Source organism: Lonchura striata, chromosome 2 (genome assembly GCF_050655825.1).
Source record: "Lonchura striata isolate lonStrDom1 chromosome 2, ASM5065582v1, whole genome shotgun sequence".
NCBI classification, from domain to species: domain Eukaryota; kingdom Metazoa; phylum Chordata; class Aves; order Passeriformes; family Estrildidae; genus Lonchura; species Lonchura striata.
In genome coordinates, this window is record NC_140704.1 from 70,234,997 (window position 1) to 70,249,288 (window position 14,292).

The following is a 14,292-nucleotide window of genomic DNA, read 5'->3' on the forward strand; positions in this document are numbered from 1 at the left end:
CTCATGGAAAGGAATATATTAATGTTGTCAGTGATGAGTTTTCATAAATTGAATTTGCACCAAGGGCCTTTGAAAAAATGCTTTACTCTGAGAGTCATTTTGATCTTCTGCAAATAAAAATAATAAATGTTTGACCATAGTCAGATTGCAGTTGTAAATGGCAGTTTAGCTATTTCAGATTTGTCAGTTGATTTAGTTTTTTAGATGAATTTGAAACAAATATCCCAATAAAAGGAAATTTTCAAGGGAGGAGGGTTATTTTTCATTCTGGTTACTGGCAAGGGAAGGAATGCTTATGCATAGCCAGAATTTCACAGGCAGCCTTTCTTATTCATGGAGAATGTGTGTATGTATATACACATATATATATATATCTATATATTAGAATTTTCTATGCAACTGGTATCTAGCACCATGTAAGTATAGCAGGAAAAAGATTCAGTTTGAGAGATAACCATTCAGTAACTTCATTGGGATGATGTGGGTGGTTCAGCTGATATATTGCTTAACAGAGAATATGTACTGAGTGAGAAGGGATTATTTTCACTTGAACTGTTCTTGTGATGGAGGGAAGATGAGACAGCAGCAAAGTGGGTCACGCTGAATCCCTCATTCTTTGTATAGAATTTGAAAAATGGAAATACGGTGAGAAATCGACAAGTTTATCCTCTTCTTGCTGTGTGCACATCCTGTAAATTCAGGTTTTAATAAAACTGGTAATTCTGTAGTGTATATCCCTTAAATTCTCAGCAGCTAACATATATTCAAGATGTTTTCTTTAGGAAAGTTTTCCTCTTTCCATATGCTAAGTAGGGAGCTGTGAGTAGCACTGTCTTAAAGGAACAAAAATGCCTGGTTCCAGAATGGCAGTGACAGACAGTGTAGGGCAAAAAGGGTGACAGTAGTGTTTCCCCAGACAGTAGTATTTCCCCAGAACTCTTTGCTCACACAGTGTGGTACTTGCTGGATGTTACAATGACTTGCTTGAAAGAAAATAATTAATTGTAAAAAAATTCCTAAACATTGTAAAATATAGTTCAAGATATGTTTATGCTTAAGATGTTGATGAAACTTTTATCTATTTTCCTAACAATTCTTTGAATATTATTGCTAAACATGTGAGTAAATCCTGTCAGATGATCTGTAGCACTGAATGAAAGTAGGTGAAGATACAAAATATTGTATCAATTTGTCTTTTTGCAAACCTAAATGCACTGCACAGCACACTTCCTCTTGATGGTATTTTGAGCTTGTATGTTTGAGTGGTCCCGTGTTTACCCTGCAGATGAATTCTTGCCTGGTATCAGTGTATCCCAGGACTCTGAGCCCTGCCATTGTTGGCTACTTGAGTCAGGGCATTGCAGTACATACACCTTCAGGCAATTTCCTACCTGGCTCATCTAACATCTATAACCTTCTCACATGAGATAACATGTGAGCTGTGACATATTTACTGTATCATAAAGTTCTTCTCGCAGTTTAAAGAAATAACAGGGGTTGGATTGAGTATTCATTGCCCTGATTTGCAAAACGTGTTTTTTGGCTGCAGCATTCATTTCTGCAGAGCTATTTCACATTGCCACCTTCTATCACTTTTGGTGTGACCTATACTGTGCATGCATGTGGCTCTGTTTCACTGCAGAAATGCTATGTCTAGCAGCCTATTTGTCCTCCTCTCTTCAAGAACCTTGATTTTCTACAATTTAAGAGACCTGATGGACATTTATGTTTGTGTATCCCTAGAGTTATGATTTTCTGAAACCACAAACAAGGAAAACCCAGCACTACGATGCAGGTGCCACAGCAAATAAGTGGAGAGCAAAGGGTTTCATTTCGTGAAGAGATGATATCAAATCAGAAGGTTCAGGAAAAATAGAATGTTTTTAAGAGGCCTCAGTCTAGGGTGGTTTTTCCTCAGGACATATAATTTAATTTTCTGAAAAGTTTCAGAGCACTTCATCAGTGCAATTTTTTTCCTAATATTTTCTGCATTATGTTGACAGCTTGTGATCTGGGAAGGAGTGCTATCAGTAGACCAGAGAGCTTTCACATATTGATCTGTGTTTCTGCTCATTTTTTTGTTTAAGAGTAATGGCAGAAACATGCCTTGCAACTTTTATATGAATGTGAAGAAAAAACAAAGCAGCCAATATGAGACAGATATGTGTCCATAATGTCTTGATCAGTGATTCTTCCTATTTTTTTTATGAGAATGCTTCACTATAAGGGTTCTTTCAATATCTCTGCCTTTGCAGTTAATGATTGTAATGAATAATTAACAGTTACATTATATCATAGCAGTGCACTTCTGAGTGTCCTTTAAATTTTTTTTTAAACATACCTGTGGGTTGATAAATAAAAATGCTAATAAATGAGTGTAAGGCAGACTATATGGGAGAGTTTGAAATATCTAAAAGTTACAGGTTGTTTTTGGTAAGAAAAATCCTGAGAGTATGAATTTTGTGTTTAAAGGATTTCCTAGGGTTGCATAACTTAGTAGTAAAAAGACATTAAACTGGAATTACATCTGGATTTTCTTTTGCAAACTGGGAAATAAAATGCTCTTATAAATGTGAATGGAGGAGAGATAAAAAGGGGCTGTGAAGCTGTAAATCATGACAGTGTGAAATAAATAGGAGCCAAATACAATATTGGATCACGATAATGGGAAAGCTAATACCTTTTTAGCTGTATTGCTCAATACATACCTTTCTTAGAGTGAAGATGTTCAAAGTTGTAGGGAGGCATAATCTGTTTCAAGTTGGAAGGAAGCATCCCTCTGGCACTGAATTCTCACCTGTGCAACAGCACTTGCTATTCTGTTCCATTTGCACTGGGGATGGTGGTTGGGGTGGGAGAGACTTCCCAAAACAAGCTTCTTGAATTCCAGAATCTTAAGGCAGCTTCTTCTCGATGCTTGGTCTGGGGTTTCAACACCTTAGTCCTGCATAACATGTGCTCTTGGAAACACAGCTTGATTATTCTCAGAAGGACCCATGTCAGTCACAGGTTCATATGTCTCCAGGGAATGCCTGATTAGGAGAGGTTTCAAAATTTAGGATAATACTGCCTATTTATCTGACAGATGTGTCAGTTTTAAAATTCCTGTCAAAACATAAAAATTATTTTCTGCTTGTTTTGGTTTCACTCTGCTAAATTGATGACTATAGTCCCTCATTTGATGTTGATTAATAAAGACCTTAACATACTGTTTAGATTAAAGAAGCTTTATATTTCATTAGGAAAATATTGTGTAATGATTATATTTGGATCTCATCTTCTTTTTCTTTTCCCCTGCTAGTATTATTCTGTGGTGGCCTTCAAAACAAGGGATCCTGTTAGATTCTCACTGGGTGGCCAAAAAGCAGATTACAAAAGTTATAAAGATTCATGTTTGTTTTGGGTGGAGGCTTCAAAGGCTCACAGGCTTCATTACACAAGGATGCAGTCAGGAAATGTGAAGGCAGGGAAAAAAAGATTCTGAATCTGTTTTGTGTAAAAAGGGGGTCGTAAAGGCACTGTCCTTGCTTAGCCTCAATGGAAAAGCAGTGTAGTGATGGATTTCTTTGATGTTTGTGTTAGTTGCAGCCAATAAAGCTTCTTTCTTTTCTTTACATATATGCCTTAGTAATGTAAAATGCAGTGACATATTCATAAGGCAAATTGTAAACAGTGTGCTAAAGCTTAGCAACTTAATGCCTATAGTTTTGAGGTGCCGGATGATGGGATGTATTCCAGTCCATATGTTCTGCAGATTGCAATTAGTAAAACCCTCCTGCTGCTATGTGGGATAAAGTGTGAGTTAGGATTTAAAGCTGTATGCTTTTTTTTCTTTGATAAGTTACTGAAGGAATTACCTCATCAGTTCCTTGCAGTACTGAAGATAACTCACTCATGTGGCTTGTCCAAGCTGGTCTGTATCTGGAGGCCCTCTGATATTGCTGTATATCACCCATGTTATTAATTTTATTAGGTGATGTTAAGATATGACTGTTAATCAGAGTTCTAACATGATATTATAAATGTCTGCAGGAACACAGGTCTTTATATAGCATGTAAGACTCTTAATGCTTAAATGATGGTGCACAAATATCTAACAAGGATGCATGAAAATAAAAGGAAAAAAATATTTCTTGTTCTATTCAATTGACTCCTCTCATGAAGAAAGGAAGGAAATGCTTAGCATTATTAGCATGCAATTGCTTATATGTGCTCTCAGAGGTGTTATCTGCTATGTTTTTAAACATCTAGTACTCTTGTTCAAGAAAAAAATGTTATGTCCTTGTATTTTCTAGCTGTAAATATTTTTTATCCTGAGGTTCCTACCCTTCCACCCCCTCACTTTTCTTTTAGGAGGCTTCCATTTATTGAATCTGCAGACAGGAAGTGATTCAGATTGTAGAATGGACACTGGCAATATGCATATGCATGAGAAAGATGCTGTGAGATAGTCAGGGCTTTGAAAGAAAGTCACCATGGAGCAGCAATCCCACTGAGGAATGACTCCATGTACTTGAGTTGCTTCTTTGAAATTGTTGCCCTTTGTCAATATTTGCCTATGTAGGCATTATTGATTGGATTATTTATGTTCATGAATAGGTTAAACTTTATATCACTTTTCTGATGAGGTAGCTCTTTGTTTTAGTTAGAAGTTACAGAACACCCAAGCAGTGTTTCAGTTTGTCATTGGGGGGCATGCTGCAGAGATGTTAAAGCTCTTTTTGAGCTCCTTCTGGGTCTGTGTGAACCAAGATGCAGGGGAAAGAAAGGGGTCTTATCTCAACACTGGGACAGGACATAGCTAGTGGTTCTTCTTGGTGAGGAGATGATGTGCAGCTGAGCTCAGTAATGGGTGCAGCCTAAAACTGACTTGGCCAAAGCTGCCTGGGCAGCCAGGACGGGGCAGGCAGATGAGATCTCTCCCATGCTGCCTAGACAAATGACTACGTGACAGAAACTAACCAATGCAGGACATGTTCATTTAAAATCATAACTTGAATCACTCCTCCTGAAACTGAGGAGTGGCAGCAGAAACTGCTCAAAACTCAAGCTGGCCCTGCACTTTGGTCACAACAGCCCCTTGCAGCACTACAGGTTGGGGACAGAGTGGCTGGAGAGCAGCCAGGCAGAAAGGGACCTTGGGTACTGATTGACAGCAGCTGAATATGAGCCAACTGTGCCCAGGTGACCAAGAAGGCCAGTAGCATCCCGGCCTGTATCAGGAATAGTGTGGCCACCAGGACCAGGGAGGTCATTCTTCTGTACTTTCCACTTGGTGAGGCCACACCTTGACTGCTGTGTCCAGTTCCGAGTCCCCCAGATTAAGAAGGATGTTGATATGCTGGAGTGTGTCCAGAGAAGGACAGAACTTTACCAGAAAAAGGTTGGTGGAAGGTCTGGAGCACAAGTCTGATGAGGAGCAGCTGAGGGAGCTGAGGGTGTTTAGCCTGGAGAAAAGCAGGCTGAGGGGAGACCTTATCACCCCCTAGAGATGCCTGAAAGGAGGGTGTAGCCAGGTGGGGCCAGTCACTTCTCCCAAGTAGCAAGGGACAGGACAAGAGGACACAGTGTAAAGCTGTGCCAGGGAAGATTTGAGTTGGACATTAAGGAGAATTTCTTCACAGAAAGGGTGGCTGGGCATTGGAATGGGCTGCTCAGGAAGGTGGTGGAATTACTGTCCCTGAAGGTGTTTAAGACTGGACGTGGCACTAATTGATTCTGTGATTCTGTAGTTAACTGAACATTCAACAACACTACATGGGAAAAATGAAGCAAGCTTAATTTTCTTGGCAATAGTTACCCTTGTTTTCCATTTCAGAAGGATCTAGGGCTCTGTAGAATATAACTAGAGATTGTCATTACAAGTCATTTTCCCAAGACCTCTTATGCTCAGCCCTGACTCTTAAATTAGCTCCAAAACCTCTAAAAATAGACATTACAGTGCGATTGTTGCAAGATTAATGTTATGGATTCTACAGATGTAAATTATTATTTATTTTGGGAAGGTTCGCATGTATAAATCTCTCATAAATACCTTCAAGCAAATATTAAAGGGGTGGAGGATCTTCTGTTTTGGGTTTCTATTGGAGTACTTGTTCCAAGAACTGACTTCAGTTGGACTCTAGTGGCAGAAAATGAAACCTGACATAATTTCCACTTAAGGTTCAGAAGAGCAAACCAGTTTTGGAATTCAGACCCAAATCTGAGAACTGTCCCAAGTTCATCAGTCTAGAGGTGTTCCATTAATTTAATGAGCATCCTTGCCATGATGAATTTGGAGAGGAACAGCCTTACAAATGGAAGCTGTAACAACAATTACACCAGCAAAAATCAGTTTTCTCACTGGTGTGGCAGGTGTTCAGACAGCCTTTCTTTCCTGCTGTCCTGCCTCAGAGCCACTGCTGTAAACCTGACAAAACTCTGACTGTTATTTACGTTTAGGCATCCTAATGTTGCTGTGATGGTACCCAGGGGTACTTGTCTGATTGTGTTTGCTATGTTATAAACTATGGTAATATGCATATGTTACTGTTTCTAGTCATTCACAGAAGGAACTGATTGCTATCTTAAAAAAAGCCCCAGTGATTCTCCCTTCTGAATTTGTTGTCAGTACAATTAAATTAAGTATATATGTTCTTAGATCTAGTATGACTAAAATTTTACTTTCTGAATGTGAAGGTATTTTCTTTGTTCTAGAAATACATCCTAAACCTTTTAGAGCACGTAGTTAAAAGTGAGTGACTGTCTAAAGATACACAGACAGAAAAACAATAAAAAATACTGTTTGAAATTTTATTTACTATTTCTTGTAGTGCCTTTTTAGAGACTCAAATACAATATCTTCTCACTTATCTCACCTTTTTCATTTGTTTTGGTATCCAGACACTAGACTCCATTTCTACTGTTGTAAAAAAGAAGTTAAAACTTCTCCGTGTTGTCAGAGTCATCAGAATTTTCTCAAGTCTGGGTTCTTCAATTATTTTGTAGTGAATGTTGCAGCATCACTGAGTGGCTACAGGTATTCACACCTGAATTGTAACCAATAGGAAAAAAACAAATCAACATTTGCATTGCTGCTGTATTTTGGAAAAAAGATTTTTGACATTGTAGAATAGGTGTATATAATAAGCTAAGTAAGAAGAATATAAAAGGAAATTGCTTGTATTTTTATGAGCATGGCTCATAAGGGACATGTTTGCTATGGTAATATCCAGTGGATTTTGCCCTCCTGCGATACAGTGTCCTATGCATGAAACTCCTTCACTTGGCTGATCTTTGGCCTTGTCTTGTTGTTGGTTGATCTTCACTGTCTTTTGTCAGAGTCACCTTTATTTTCCTTATGTACATCAGGGGTAAATACTGCCCCAATGCACTCAGGCCAGATTCCCTCCCTGTTTTATGTCTGCACCACACCGTGTCATGGACAGGGATGCTCTCACACCCTGCCTGAACTCCAGTTTTTGGAACCAGCAGAAATCTGCCTGCCTTGGTACACATTTTGGCAGGCACATGAAAGCTGCATTTGCTAATTGCACTGTCTGTGATGACAATCTTGCAATAGCATCCCTCTGAACTCGGGTGTTTGTGTACTCCCATGGGACACCATGCTTAGTACTTTCTGGAGGCTCAGTCCTGAAGTGTGCTGGGCCATAGCATGCAGCGTGGTCATGCTTCCTGCTGTCTCAGGCAAGTAGGTGCAGCCAAATGTGGGATCTCAGAAGAAAGACAACTGGAAAAGTGCAAAAGAGGTTGATGGGAACAACATGGAAGCTCCTGCTTGCTTTCCTTGAAATGGATGCTAATGTTGTTTGAAGACGAAAAAACAGTGCAATAACAACAAAAACCTACTGGCACACTTTTGGGAAGTCCCATAAGAAAAGAAAATGTGACAGATGCTTGCCATCATAAATAACTTTATTATTTTAGTGAAAGAATGTTGTAGATACATTTGTTTCTATCCTGTCTGTGTCTGAGGTACTGGTGTTGGTACTGGTATTATTTCTGTTCTGTGTAATGCCTGACATTTTCTAATGTGCAAGTATCACTAGTTACTGAAAAGTAAAAGTTAAGTATAGAACTGAAGCCATCTGGTAGTTCATACAGAAAAGTTAGATAATTAGCTGTTCTTGTCAAGGGACTGTAATTAAAATAGGCCATCTTCATAATAGTGACTAGTTTGCAAGGGACTTCCTGGAAGCCACCTGGGATAATGATAATGAAAAGAACAAAATTAAAAAGGAGGGGGAGGTGGTGCCACTATAGCTCATGATGACTCTTGTAAGTGAATTAAGCCAGCTTTTAACTTGAAGGCTGCTTGTTATTTTGGTACTTAGGAAAGAAACAACGATTGACTTTTCTGACTGTTTGGCAATGTGCTGCCACTAGGTCAGCCAGGTTACTGCTGGAGATCCTTAATATTTCTGGTCAAGCTCTGGTTTCCTTGCTCACATCCTTATTAACTTGTGAGTGCTGGTGGCACAGCTCATCTTCAAAGGCCACTCTAATCTGTGTAACCCCATGGTTCCTGCTGAGGGATTTTCTTCCTTTGGGGGAATCAGTGCTATTAAGAAACACCAGAAGAGGAAAAACATCAGAACAGTATTACTGCATCATTCTTTGTCAGCTGATGATTGCTATGTGCCTAGCAATGTTAGTGCAATGTGAATATATATTGATAGATATCTCTTAAGGAATAAGCTGTTTAGCAAATAGTGCTTAGAAGGGAACCTCTGTGTAGTGAGAGGAAGGATCTGTGGAACTTTGGCAAATCCAGCCCACCCTCCAGCACTGGTGTGGAGGGGCTCAGTGCTCCCTTTGGCCTTAACTGCTGCAATCTTGTCCTCCTCATCCAAGAAGAGACCAGCAGGGAAACCCCCAAAGGCTGTACAGCACTTGTTCTTTCCTGTATGTGGATTCCTTAGTGGATGCCCTATGTCAATGTGATTATTTTAATCAGTGAAGTCTGACCTGAATCATCTGAGTAGTGTCTCTTTGACAACATGCTATTGAGGGCAGCCATGCTAAATGCACTGGTAGGATAAAATAAATGTGTAATGAGAATGCTCCATCATTGGTGTTATTTAATTAAATATATTTTCACTTCATACTGATAAAAATCCAATCTCTAAATCAAATTAGTTGAAATTTATTTGGTTTTTTTGTTCTTTTAATTGGCAACTGTTACTTATTTAACAATTCTAGTAAAGACGTGCTCATGTTGTTTCAGAAGCTTTTAAGAATTTCAGTGTGACTGTAATATTTTCTCAGAAAGAATGTGCTGGAAATCTATTTTAAATGCAACCAAGTTCAATACCTAAATTAAAATATGGGCAAGGAGTAAAAATATTCTGGGTTTTCTGTGCTTAGATTCTCCTCAAAAAAAATCTGCTTCTAAACTATTTTCATTAAATGAAGCTTTTATGTCTCTTTATTCCTTGATTAGGAAAGCAATGATTTGAAAAATTCAAGATATTGAGGTCTCGAAAGTGTCAGGGATGCTCAGCTTCAGAAAGCATAAGTAAATATTTCAGTGCAATATGCTAAAAATAAATTGCTGCGAATGCTTGTGGATATACAAATAATTCTGATCAGTTTAATGGGTCAAACTTTCATATAATTAGAAAGGTGCTGACTATACTCATGCATGATCAAGTTAATAATGTCTCACTGCATTCTGTATAAAACAGGAGTGTGATGCATCTGGTGAATGCTTATCTACAGCTTCTCGTAAGAAGTGTTGAATCTGAACACTATGAATTTTCTTTTCCCTTTTTTTTTATATTGAGAAAATTAAACTATTAAAAACTGCTTTTGAATTACTTTCTTGAATGCCATCAAAAGCAGAAAATTCAGATTTTAGATTCCAAGTGCAGGTTGTCAGTCAAGTTTTAAGTTCTGCCTGCTCATGACCTGTTTTAATATCTACACTTGGTGACCTGATGGCCAAGGTTCTGCTTTGTAATATTTTTTTTTGTGACAATTTTTTCATTATACCCAGTCAAACAGTTTAACTTTCCAGTATTCTTTACACCTCTGTTGTTATTTACTTACATGGGAGAAAATGGACTGACATGTTGACAACCAAGGTGAAGCAAGAACAGGCTTTTCACTTGGTAATGTTATAACTGGCTTCAGATAAGTCTTGCAAATGAATAAGTTACTGTCAAAGGTATGAGATAATAGAAAGTCTGGGTGGTTGGGGTTAAGCACTGCAAGGTGGCAGTTTAACAGAGTAAAATTTAATCTGATTATAAAATTCAGATTTTTTTTCTTTAACCTAAGGATTATTTTGTGGTATGACAAGCCATCAGAATATTCCTCCCCCCCAGATTTTATCCCTCTAATGTGCCAAAGTTTTTTCTCATCTTCTCTTTAATGAGGTGTCTGATTATAGATTTTTTGGTTTGTCCTGTTCTTTGTACAAGTTGGTGAAATTCAGGTTTTCCTGTAGATAAGCCTTTGGCTTTTCAGTTGTTTCTGCCTTGCAAAGAAATTAATTCCTTCAAGCCACTGAGTCTGCAGCTCCAGCTGTGACTGTAGATGAATATTCTTGCAGGGTCATGTACTGTAGCTCAGAACCTAAATAAAAGGATTAACAAGAGTTCACTTGGAGGAAAAACACTTAATTTCACTATAATAACTATCAGAATCCATAGGGAAAACCAATAAAGCTTTACTATTAAAATTGTTAACAAATGATTATTCCACCCTGACCTTCTCTTCCCGCTGTTATTGTACTTTAGAACAGTAACAAATGATGGGATTGACCTAGTTCATGGTAGTGCTTTTGTCCCAGCCCTACAAATGATCTTTTTCTTGTAAAATAATTCCTAGTCTAATTCTTTGAGAAGCATTGATAGTATTTATGACAGAAACAATATTTTCTGATGCATTTCACACAATCTTCTGCCACAAAACTTTGCTTGGTATGAAGGAAGAAGGGGCATCATATAGACAGTGATGCTGGAAGTGAGCCTGGCAGCCAGCAGTACCCATAAGATACATCTGATTGCCCCAGATGAGCATGACTGATTGCCATAGCTAGCACAAAGAGCTTTTAATGGTTCCTGGCAGAAAAGGAGGAATTCTAGGGTGAGCAACTCTCTTCAGTTGCATTTAGAGACCTCATTGTCTCATCTCCAAGCAGCACCTCTGCTCAGGAATGGGGGAGAGCAGAGGGGCTGCTGGCAGGGGCTTCCTTACTCAGTAATATCTCAGCTGGCTGTTGATGAAAAGAATTGCTCAAAGCAATAGTCTGATCCTTCAGGGCTCTCCTATCTCTGATGAACATGCAAGGAGTGGGCAGAAGGATTTTGATTCTAGTGATCTTGACTCTCTCCCCAGCATTTTAATACTGTCAGCCTCAGGCAGCACTATTGTCTGAGTAGCCAAACCAATACTTGTATCCATTTCCTTGGGAAGGAAGTCAGGTAATTAAAATTGACTAATGTGACTGCCCTGATTGGCTTAAGAAATCAAACAGATGAAAGCTGTCTAATTTAAAGTTTAAATCTTGATATTAGCTTTGTCTTCTGCTTTATGTGGGCTTTGGAGGTGGTGAACAAAGCTGGTTGGTAGGTTGGTGACAATCATGAGCCCCTGTCTAAAAAATGCCACAGTACACATCTGGGTTCCCTGCTGGGATCTCCTGATGCCGAAGCCAAGGCATGAAGGCTGGTCTCCCCAAAAATGGTCTGAGGTTCTGCATGGGCCCAGACTTGACACCAAGAGCTAGAAAGCATTCTGGGATCTGTCTTGTGCTTTTGTGTTTCTTATTTTTGCTTCAAGGATTTTGCCCCAATGAGGCATATTTATGTGCCTAGTACATATTTTCAAAGAAATATAACTTGTAAAAGTATTCATCAATCTGTCTTTCATCAGTAGGTAACCTAATATTTTTCTTTTTTCAGATAAAAGAAAAATGTATGGATAACATTGTGTTTTGTTTCAACAATGTTTCTCATTTGTGACCAGATGAGAATCGCACTTTGACTGGTGACCTAACTCTTTTTATTTCTCTCAAATTTTGTTGCTTGCACCCTCAGGAATGTGGTTTTGGTTTTTTTTCCCTCTTCATGATTATTTTGTGGAACATCTACTGAAACTGTAGAGACTACCAACAGTCCATAGGGATAGCCTAGGAGCCACAGTCTGAACAGAATTCCACATGAACTTTTGTTCTTCACTACACCCTTGCTTCAGCACTCTTTGAGCCAAATGTTTTTGAAGGTCTCTTGTTTAATACCTAATGTGGCTTTAATTAGTCACAAGTGGCAATTATCCTCTAAAGTTAGGAACTGCAGTCAAATAAATTAAGTATGCTCTTTTATCAACTATTTTTTTTTCTTTTTTCTTTATATTTTTTTTAATGGCTTATGTTCAGGTAAGCAGCTTGTGCTTTTGAGAGGTTTCTGTTTTTTTCTACATTCTTCAGTGATGTTGGGTGTCCTTGCAGAGAAATTGCAGAGATTTTGTTGGAAGAGACTCGAGTTTTAACAGCACATTTTTTTGGGAAAGGTTGGCTGATATTTTGGCTGTATTTTCAGGACCTTAGTGTTATAAGATGAAAATTACAGATCAAAGCCACTGCAGGTAATTGTGCAACTGTCAGGTGTCTCTCTATATGTTAGGTCTTCATTGGCTCATTGTTGAATTCACACCAGTGGGATTTAAACATGAATATGGAACTATAATTTAAGGTCTCCTGCCACTATGCAATAGCTTGAATGTACACCAAGTTTATGAGATGCATTCTGGATAAGGCTAACTTACATTTATCTGATTGATTTATTTAATTTATTTGTAAACAGAACAAATATCTGAGGATTCACTAATGAAATAAGAATATTACCTGATCCTGCTGTATTTTGAGTTATTACTTAACACAGACATACACTGAATCCTCTGCTCTGTAATTGGGGGTGAGGTTCTCTTGGCTTTTAGGCAGTTATGTAAAACTGGGGTGATGTGAAAAGACATAAAATAGAAAAGCTAATATTAGATAAAGCACTTCAAGTTTTGTAGATGATAAGATGGGTTTCTGCAGGTGGATTTTGTAAGCTTTGTCTCTTTGTAAATGAAGTATAGGCAAACACAGTTGTAACCCTGTCCTGAGTTATGATTTGTTAATCCTGACTTACTGGAGTAGGCAGTTGGATTTTCCATGAGAAGCAAATGCACTTAAGCCACAGAAATCAGAATGTTCTTCCATATGCTGCAGGTTGCTGGAAATTGATGGGGACTTCTGCGGAGATTGCATTGTGCACCTTACATAATTTTATGATGTGCAGCAGGCAGGAGATGTGTGTTATAGATGTAGCTCACAATAAAGTATATTGTCCTTTATAAGAGCAGACCCACTTGTGTGCTGTTATGGAGAAGGACTTTTCCTGTGCCCTAGAAAACATGTTTTGTCCATGCAGTTTATGGTGTTATGCTTGCAGACTGCATTACGTGAAATCTGAAAGGTTAATTTCCTGACTGCAATGTTACTCTGTTAATCAAGTAGTCACATGTAACACTAGCTGTGCACATTTTTTCAAATTCGGTATTCGATTTTTAAAAAGAAGACTTTACAGAGATACCGTTTAACTGATGTAAGTTGCAGAGCTTTTTAATGTACTCACGTTGTGGTTCTAAAGCCAAAATGCAGCACTAAACATAGCTGTGTCCAGAATTTTAAAGTATTCTTCGTACCTGGATATTTAAACATAGAGCTTTCCAAATGAAAAGAAAAAATATTAAGGAAAGACGTATTTCACAATTAGCATAAGTAATTCTTTCTATAAAATGCAACCATAATTTGGAAATGTTATTTATTTTTCTGTGAATAAATGAAAAACTTCTCTGGAACTACTGTGAATTAGTACCAACAAGTGAATATGTAGATGCAACATAGTTGCCAAATTATCAAACCAACTGTGGATTATTGTTTCTCTTTTGATTCTTCTATTTTTGCATGTCATGTTGATTTTTTCCATCTATAATTAGTCTTGTAAGTAATTATGTTGCCTGTGGTTCTGATTCTACCTCAGCAAAACATATCACAACTTTGAATGCATGGAGAAAGTCTTAGTAATTTGAACTAAAAAAAATCCTTGCAAATTCAGTGTCACACTGAATTCTGAAATATTATTTTTCTATTTGCAATGGATTTGGTGGCTTTTATATTGTGTAACATGCTATTTCTTTTTAAACACTTAGGAGCTCACCAGATCTTTTTATGTGGTTGCTGAAGCATTGCCCTGGGACAGCAGTAATGAGGATGGATGAACAGAACACACTTCAGGTAAG

At 38.1% G+C, this 14,292-nt stretch overlaps 1 protein-coding gene across 44 annotated transcripts in view; it reads left to right on the forward strand.

Moving 5' to 3' along the window:
• LOC110483451 (uncharacterized) overlaps positions 1-14,292 on the forward strand; it is a 425,837-nt gene that overhangs the window by 67,984 nt on the left and 343,561 nt on the right. For all 44 annotated transcript variants that reach the window (XR_014953368.1, XR_014953360.1, XR_014953366.1 and 41 more), the window contains one exon: positions 14,203-14,287. Coding sequence is in view for 20 of the 44 variants with exons in the window: in XM_085573589.1 (XP_085429715.1) it covers positions 14,203-14,287 (85 nt within the window). In the remaining 24 variants the exon portion in view is untranslated. The remainder of the gene's footprint in view (positions 1-14,202; positions 14,288-14,292) is intronic.